Source organism: Asparagus officinalis, chromosome 7 (assembly GCF_001876935.1).
Source record: "Asparagus officinalis chromosome 7, Aspof.V1, whole genome shotgun sequence".
Lineage (NCBI taxonomy): Eukaryota > Viridiplantae > Streptophyta > Magnoliopsida > Asparagales > Asparagaceae > Asparagus > Asparagus officinalis.
Genome location: NC_033800.1, coordinates 59,317,064 through 59,326,900, shown reverse-complemented (window position 1 = coordinate 59,326,900; position 9,837 = coordinate 59,317,064). Strand labels below are relative to the sequence as shown.

General features: G+C 38.4%; 1 protein-coding gene across 1 annotated transcript; it reads left to right on the top strand.

Annotated features, from left to right (window-relative positions):
* On the top strand, window positions 8,361-9,494 carry LOC109847203. Its single transcript, XM_020416447.1, has one exon. It carries the CDS (start codon window positions 8,361-8,363, stop codon window positions 9,492-9,494), a length of 1,134 nt encoding a protein of 377 aa, XP_020272036.1.

Below are 9,837 nucleotides of genomic sequence, written 5' to 3'. Positions count from 1 at the left end.
GCTGAACCTGTATCCTCCAAATCATCGTTGTGCTCACCTGGCATCACCTCAGTCGACACTCTAATAGATACGGTCATATCTTGACTCTGTGGAGCTGCATCAATCTCTACCACCAGTGATATCGCCTCTGTCGGGGTGCTCGCCACCTGATGAGACCTGGAAAGCTTCAAGATAGAAGCCTCATCGAAAATAACATCTCTACTTAGTACAATTGTCTTATCAACTAGATCCCAAAGCTTATATCATTTAACACCACGCTTGAATCCCACAAATATGGTCTTTCTAGCTCGAAGTTCTAATTTATCAGTCTTCACATGATAAAATACAGGGCACCCAAATAGCTTGAGCTGATCATAATCGCGTGCTGGCTCTCCCGACCACATCTCCATAGGGATTTTCCCCTTAATCGCTGATAAAGACAGCCTATTAATAAGGTAACTCGCATATAAAAGTGCATCAGCCCAAAAGATCTTCTTCAAACCACTCTGCGATAACAAACATAGAATATTCTCTAGTAAAGACCGATTCAATCTCTCTGCCACTCTTATTCTACTACAGTGTATGACTAACTATGAAGTGTCTCTCTATGCTCTCGTCTCGACATATCTGCTAAAAGGGGTCTGAAGTTTACTCGTCGTCGTTGTCGGATCTCAACGTCTTGATCTTTCTCTCAGTTTGCAGTTCTCATCTTCTCTTCTACTCCACAAATAACTCTAGGAATTTTTTTTACTTCATGGTATACACCCAACAATGCCTAGAATAGTCATCCATAAACGTGATGAACCAATATCGACCACCAAGTGATTCCGTCTTGGTGGGACCCTAAACATCTGTGTGCACGTAGTCCAAGATGCACATCATTCTATGTATGGCTATCCTAAACTTCACCTTTGTCTTCTTGCTAAGAACACACTACTTATATGTAGATACAAAAAAATTTTTATGAACAAGCCCTATAAATGAAACTTAATGTGCAGATGATAATACCTCATAAAATTCAAAACTAATGTGAGGGATATTACCTCATACAAATCAAAATCAATATCCTCATAAAATTCAAAACTAATGTGAGGGATATTACCTCATACAAATCAAAATCAATATGAGGTGTAATACCTCACATAAATGAAATTAAGTTGAGGATTACCTCATACAAATCAAAATCAATATGAGGTGTAATACCTCACATAAATGAAATTAAGTTGAGGATGATAGCAGTACCTCATACAAATCGAAATCAATAGGAGGTGTAGTACCTCATATAAATGAAAATTAAGTTGAGGATGACATCAGTACCTTATACAAATCCTAATCAATGTGAGGTGTAGTACCTCGTATAAATGAAAATTAAGTTGAGGATGACAACACCTCATGTAAATTTGAAAGTCATGTGATCATAAGCCTTAGCTATAAAATTTAGCTCGAGGATACCCACCCTCATACGAATCTTATTTCAACTTAAAAAGTCATGTGATCATAAGCCTTAGCTATAAAATTTAGCTCGAGGATACCCACCCTCATACGAATCTTATTTCAACTTAAATGGATAAGGGCTCTCCATATACACTTATTTTAGAAACATGAAAGATAAGCAGATAGGCACTTGAGAAATGAAAAGAAAATAAGATGTTCATTATGATAAACAAACGCAACAATCTTGATAAGGAAGTTTTGATGAGGAAGTTACAATAACTCCCCCACCAATCCATTTTAAACATCTGGCGATAACTTCCCCTTGGTCTTACCTATAAATTGAGACCTCATTTGCCGTTCAAAGGGAAGGGAGGATAAAAAAAAAGGAACAACAGAAAAGAGAAAGAAAAGACGGAGAGATTAAAAAGAAAGAGAGACTTTGAAACAACAACGACAAGGTCCTCTGCATTTTTTTATTTTTGAAAAGGGGGAGGGCTCCAGACCATTGTCTGGAGATCCAAGATCCCATCTTCTTTCTCTTCAATTTTGTAATATATTAGAAATAATAAAATTGATATCTCTCTATATTTGATTCTTGATGTCTATTTAATTCTTTGTTTTCTACTAATCAGGGGTTTCTTTCAACAAGAGTAATTAACAGAAAGAAATAAATTTCTAGAAGCATGCATCTCCTAATTTTTTTTATAAACAAAGTGATACTAATATGCATCGGTGTAAATATTTAGAGATTGCTCTACTCTTATTGAGATTGGTGTTACGGCTTGGTCAAGAAGAGATTAGCCTACTCAAATATTATTATTTCTCTGATGGATACTAGCACCACTTTGAATTTTTTTGCAAACTGTACACATCAAGCACTCCGACGCTTACAAAAATTTTGGCGACCACAGTGGGAGCATGCTTTTCCCCTCATCTTTTAGAAAGCAAATATTAGATGACATCTTGTGCATAAAGCATTAAAAAAAATTTTGTGCACAAAGCACTAAAACATTATTTCTGCATTCATTGTTCACAGGTAAAATGGCAAGTCATGTGAGCAACTCAAATGTTAATGGCACAACTCAAAAATTTGTTTCCGTGCAAATTGGTGCATTATGGGTGCTGGTCCCTGTGGAGATGGCTACAGCGGAAAACATTCCGCGATCAACATCATGCCCTGTCCCACAACCTGAATATTCTATTCACCCAATGCATGCTGACGCGGATAATGATGGCTTTACTCCTGTGGTGACTAACGCTATGAAGAAAAGGATGAGGAAATCACCCTCAGTCCAAGTTCATATTCCTAATACTCAAAAGCTTAATGCAAACAGGAGGAGCGCCCCTGGTATTATTATCCGTGAGGATCCTAAATATGTCCTTAACAATAAGGAAAAACCACCCACATTTCATGTTAGAAAGGGTAAGGGAGTGATGGAAGAAAATATGGATTCCTCTTCAGTTGAAATGAAGCACTATGTTGCTTAAAGATGTTTCCCTCATATTGGATGCTCGAGAGATATGGAGGCATTTGGAGCAAATTCTTATGATAAGGAATTCCCTCCTATTCAATTGCCCAAACCTCAACAACCAAAAGGTCCTATCAAGAAGGAAAGTTCTTTTAGAACACCAAGTAGGGTAGTGCCTGTCCCAGTGCAACAAGTTCAAGTTAATGACCCCTCAAGGAAAACGTCAGAGGAATATTATACAAGCCCCTCTGCTGCTCGCCTAGGCAGGCCTAAAGTGAGGGATCACCAAAATGATGCTCCTTGCTCTTGGCACTATCAATTCTATTCGGGTAAACCAATGAGCTATGAATCTAAATATGATTCAACCTTATCTTCTCGCCAGCGAGACAGTCTTTGCTGTCTCGCCAGCGAGACAGTCTTTGCTGTCTCACCAGCGAGACAGTCTTTGCTGTCTCGCCAGCAAGACAGTGTTGAAATAGTCAAAACTACATTTGTAACTGCGCTACACGTGTCCATTAACTGCCAAGGGACGTGGGAAACATCATGGGCGAAAATCACGTGGATAACTGCCAAAATAACGGAGTTTGAAACGTGAGAGAACAGTTACAGCGAGAAACTGCCATTTTCCGAGACAGCATTTACTGTCTCGCTGAGCGAGACAGCAAATTTACTGTCTCGCGGGTCGAGACAGCAAACGCTGTCTCGCCCAGCGAGACAGTAAACACTGTCTCGCCGTACTGACTTCTTCGATTGTTAAGTTTGATTGACGACTAAGGAGTATCGACTGCTTTTACAAGATAGGGTAGGTCATGATCTTTCCTCTAAAGATAGAAGGCGAGTTTGTTGGTTACGTGAGCACTTATGTGAAATCAACACGGTGCCTGATTTGAATAAACCTCTCCCTTGTCATGTCATGAATGTCATGCCTGTTAGTGTGACTGATGAGGAAGATATGTATTTTAAAAGGAGACGTACTATTGTATCGAAACATCGACCTATGACGAGAAGTCAGTCTAGGTCACAATCTGTATCTCTTGAAGTTGAAAATAATGATAATGAATCATCCGCTTCTTCTTATTCTCTTCTCACTCTAATGATACCATTGGTAGTGTAGAAAAAGAATATGAACCTAATTTATTAGGCACAGAACAAGTTTTGACAACTGATGAAATGTCCCTTGATGATAAATTGATACAACTTCAAAGAGAGCTCCAACAGAAAGAAGAAGAAATTGCTCAACTTAGAGCACAAACCTTTGCGAATCCTTCCACTTTAACAAATAATACTTCAGATATTCAACATCACCCAACTGCAGTTTCACTTGATACAGTACAAAGGCTCATCACCGAAGGGGTCAGGGCACAGTTAATACAAAATCAGTATGCAATGAGACCGGGCTATACAAAGCCTTATCCTGCTGAGATTGACATGATTCCCTTCCCTAGAAATTATCAACAACCTCAATTTTCCAAATTCAATGGAAATGGTTCGCCACATGAGCACATCGCTCACTTTCTAGTAGCATGTCAAGATACTGCTCATAATGGTGCTCTCTTATTAAGACAGTTTGTTCAAACACTTTCAGGTCCTGCATTCACTTGGTATAGTAAACTTCTGCCTGGATCAATAAGAAATTGAGAGCAGATGCAAGAAGCCTTCTTACAACGCTTCTATAACACTCAAAGGATTGTGGGTATCACTGAATTAACTCAGACAGAACAAGCCCATAATGAGAGGGCATCTGATTTTATTAACAGATGGAGAAATTTGAGTCTTCATTGTCCTCAGCCAATCACAGAACCAGAGGCTATAAGGATGTGCATGAACAATCTTCGACCAGAAATGGTAGTTCATCTTCAAGGTGTACGGCCTATGACTTTTGAAGAGTTGGCATCTAAGTCAACTGATATAGAAAATTATCTCAATCAGTTGAATCGTCGCTCAGACAAAGGGCACCATAAATTTTTTGAACATGGGCTAGACAAAGGAAAGAGAGATCGTACTGTGATAAGAATAAACATGTGATGGAGACATCTGTGGAAACACAATATACAAAAGTTCGACCAAATGAGACCAATGTCCAGTCGAAGAATGTAAAGTTTAATGGTGTTGGGAAGCAAAAAAGTTTGAAAGATAGACTTGAAAGGGAGTATTCCTTTCCCAAAGAAGTGGTTGAGGATTTCTTTAAGGGATTAACCGAGATGAAGCTGGTACAATTGCTTGAACCTCATCAATGAAAATAATAAGAGGCACGATGATGGATGATATTGTAAGTATCATTGCATGCCAGGACACACCTTAGAAGAATGTTTTGTTTTTAAAGATAAAGTTCAAGAAATGATTAATGATGGAACCATTGATCCTGCATTGCTTAAAAATTTTAAGAAAGGAGGACAATCCGCCAATATGGTGTCTATTAGTCAAGTAGATGAAAAGGCGTTACCTAAGTGCATAGACACTTTAACATTATCGTCATATGCGGTGCCTTATGTACCACCATCATATCGCCCTATGGAAGATTCATCATTACCAGTGACTCCCTCAAAGGTGCTACGTCATGTAATCCATATCAAAGAATTATGGTCCCCTTCAACTCCACCGACTATAATGGAGAGGAAAAGTAGGACTCCAACACCATTTCCTATCCTCACATGCAATGTAAAACAATCTCCACCATCTCACATAAAGAAGCGTCTGTTTGTTGAGGATACAGAATCTAGTAGGGCAATGCCGGTTTTAATACCAAGGCAAGACTCAGCCTTACCAGAAATCCTGTTGCCTACAACAGATGATGATGATTCAATGTCAGAACCTGAACAACTCTATACCAATCAAGGCAGGCCTTACGTCAGCAAGAAACAAAAAGGGAGATAGGATTTCAAAGAAAGGGTTAAAGCTGCGAGGAACAACCCTACACCAACGGAGGCAGCTCGACCTCCTCTTTCTAAAAGGAAAAGAACTCCTAAATACAAAATACTTCGTAAAGTGATGCCAAAGGAGGAAATTGAGGGATTCATTGCAAGGATTTCTCATGAACTTTGCATTAATAAGCCTCAAGTGGTGGATAATAATACCCATTGGGCAGATGATTTACATTGCAATACTGTTAGAGTTGTGGAAGGAGATGATGGACCATTATGCTTCCCAGAAGAAACTACTGAGGTTAATATTACCACTCGTTCTGGATTGCAGACAAAAGAGATCCGTCCTCCTCCTGTTGATTACATATTGCCTCGCAAGGAAAAATCGCAACCTCCTGATAATGTAACTCCAAATGTGGCAAATCCTTCTGAGACTGTCAAATACAATGTACTTGTACATCTAAAGAAAATACCATCACTTCTTAGTGTGTATGATGCTTTGTGTTTGTCTTCTGATTTGCGAAAGGCATTTGTTACTGCAATGCAATTTCCTGATGACTATAGGGTAGAAGTAGCTAATGTGGATATAAATCCACTCGAAGTCTTAAATATTGAATTCACTGATGAAGACCTTCTGTTGGGTTTAAAGCTTCATAATTGACCTTTGTTAGTCACTAGTGATTTAGAAGATAAGTCAATTAATCGAATCTTGTTGGATTGTGGGTCTACTGTAAATTTAATCTCTTTAAGGACATTGACAAGGCTGGGATATACTATAAAAAATCTTACAAAAAGCAACATCGTCATCCAGGGATTTAATCAAACAGGGCAACAAGCTTTAGGGACTATGCATTTGACCTTGAAATTTCAAGGATGGATTTCTACTCCTCTCTTTCATGTGATTAATGCATTTACATCTTACAATGCATTATTAGGACATCCTTGGTTGCATGAATACGGCGTGATATCCTCTTCCTTCCATCAGTGCTTCAAGTATAAAACACCCGAGGGAGAAATTAGAAGAGTATTTGTAGATACACAACCTTTTACAACTGCAGAAGCCTTCTATGCTGATGCAAAATTTTACTTCGAGGGCGTTATTGCCAAGGAGATCAAAGGAACCAATTTCAGAGCTAATAGAGTTAACCCTAAAGAAGAAATTGCTCATGATGGAGTAAATCCAAAGAAAGTTACATATCGCTACATACCTCGAGAACAAAGAAAAGATGGAGACCTTGTCTTTCAAACACTTGAGTATGAAGTCTTAAATTCTAACCAAGGTAAAGAGCTTAGTGGTCAAAAGAAAAAATCCATGGTCTTTGTACCAGCCTCTTCTATAAGTTATAAAGATCCAATATCTTGTCTTCCTATTTTTTATGACCAGAAAACCCTTAATATGATGGAAAAAATAGGTTATGATATAAAGTTAATTTCAGATTTGATTAACGGAGAAGGTTCTCTTGCACCTTTTGACAAAATGCTCAGTCCAAAATAAAGAGATGCTCTTTACCATGGCAAAAGACTATCATCTATGAAGAAAGGTTTAGGATATGAAGTATGCATGACATCATCTCAAGAACTTGTGGACTTACAGCCAGCCCCATCCCAATTGGAAGAAGCAGAACAAGCTTCAACAGATGAGTTAGAGGAAATTAATCTTGGCACTAGTGATGACCCTCGTCCCATATTTATCAGTGCCCATATGTGCAAGGATGAAAAGGATGAATACAAACATTTCTTATCCAAGAACAAGGACGTCTTTGCTTGGAGTTACAAGGAGATGCCTGGGCTTGATCCGAATGTAGTAGTACATCGCTTAGCTATTTCAAGTGATATTACACCTATTAAGCAACAACAGCGTCGTTTTCGTCCAGAAATATTACTTCAAATAATAGCTGAGATTGATAAACTTCTTGCTGCTGACTTTATCCGAGAAGTCAAATATCCTACATGGTTGGCTAATATAGTCATCGTTAAAAAGAAAAATGGACAAAGCCGTGTTTGTATCGATTTTCGTGATTTAAATAAGGCTTGTCCAAAAGATGATTTTCCTCTTCCTATCTCTAAATTATTAATAGATTCTACTACATGTTATGAAGTATTATCATTCATGGATGGTTATTCGGGGTACAATCAAATTCATATGGCACCAGAAGATGAAGAGTTTACTGCTTTTAGGACACCAAAAGGTATCTTTTGTTATAAAGTGATGCTTTTTGGACTAAAAAATGCCGGTGCGACATACCAACGTGCTATGATAGAGATTTTTACTGATCTCCTTCATGATAAGGTAGAGTGTTATGTTGATGACATTGTGATAAAAACAAAACACAGAAGTGAACATTTACAAGATCTATCTTTGGTTTTTGAACGCTTAAGAAAACATCAATTAAAGATGAACCCGACAAAATGTGCATTCGGTGTCTCATCAGGAAAATTTTTGGGGTTTGTCGTTCGTAAAGATGGAATTGAGATTGATCCAGCAAAGACAAAGGCTATCATTAAGATGCCACAACCATGAAACCTACATGAGCTGAAAAGTCTTCAAGGGCGACTTGCATATATTCGACGTTTCATTGCTAATTTAGCCGGCAGGTGTCAACCATTTACAAGACTAATGAAAAAGGACGTTTCTTTTGAATGGGATGATGCATGTCAAAATGCTTTTGAAAGTATAAAAAAATATTTGACATGCCCACCTGTGCTAGGAGTCCCCATTAAAGGGCGACCTCTAATATTATATACAGCTGCATTACCCATGTCTTTGGGGGCATTATTGGCCCAAGTTAATGATGAGGGAAAGGAGGTTGCTTTGTATTATCTGCGTCGTATGATGCTGGGGGCAAAACAAAACTATCCGGGTATGGAAAAAATATGTTTGGCCTTAGTTTTTGCAGCCCAGAAACTTAGACATTATATGTTAGAGCATACTATTCACTTGGTATCTCGGGAAGATCCTCTCAGATATATTCTTGGAAAATTAGTTTTATCAGGTCACTTAGCAAAATGGGCAATGTTTTTGACTCAATTTGATATTGTCTATGTACCTCAAAAGGCTGTTAAAGGACAGGTTTTAGCAGATTTTCTAGCTGCTCATGCTTTGCCAGGAGAAAAAGAGATTGAAGATGATCTTCCCAACGATGAAGTTATGACTACCTTCATAGCCCCTTCATGGGTCATGTATTTTGATGGAGCCAGTCGAGGAACGGGGGCAGGAGCTAAGGTTGCATTTGTTACTCCTAAAGGAGAATCTCTACCATACTCTTTTACATTGACTTTAGCATCATCTAATAATGAAGCTGAGTATGAGGCTCTTGTCATTGGTCTCGAATTAGCATTAGACTTACATCTTGATCCATTGGTAGTCTATGGTGATTCACAACTTGTTATACATCAACTGAATGGAAAATATGCTGTCAAAAAGAAGGAATTGATCCCATATTTTCTAAAGGCCCAGGAGTTAATCCATCAATTTCAAGAAATTCAAATTGAACATGTCCCCCGATCTTATAATCATAGAGCGGATGCTCTAGAAAGTCTTGCGGCTTCATTGGCTATCTCTCCGAACACTACCCTCCAAATAAATATTGAAACGAGGCGGGTACTATCATCGATACTTGAAGAGTCACCACAAGAGACATTAACATCATCGGCTATTTCGGCTTACATTGAAGAGGAAACAGATTGGCGAAAACCCTTACTGGATTATCTCAACCATGTAATTGTTCCTGCAGATAATCACCAGAGATAACAAATAAAGAAGCGTGCTATACATTATACTTGCAATGAGGGGATCCTCTTTAGGCGATCTTTTGATGGTATGCTTCTTCGATGTTTATCTGAAAACGAAGCTATGAATGCTTTGAAATAAGTACATGCTGGGGTATGTGGATCTCATCAATCGGGACAAAGGCTTTACCATCAACTCAAACATTTAGGATATTACTGGCCTGCAATGGCTCGAGATGCAATGCAATTTGCTAAGAGATGCCATGTTTGTCAAATTCATGCATATTTTATACATCAACCCCCAAAACCACTCCAAACTTTTACGAGTATAAACTGTAAGACACTCCAAACTTTTACGAGTATAA

Coding starts and splice junctions, on each gene's coding strand:
- LOC109847203 (XM_020416447.1), top strand. CDS start 8,361: ATGAAAAAGGACGTTTCTTTTGAATGGGATGATGCATGTCAAAATGCT.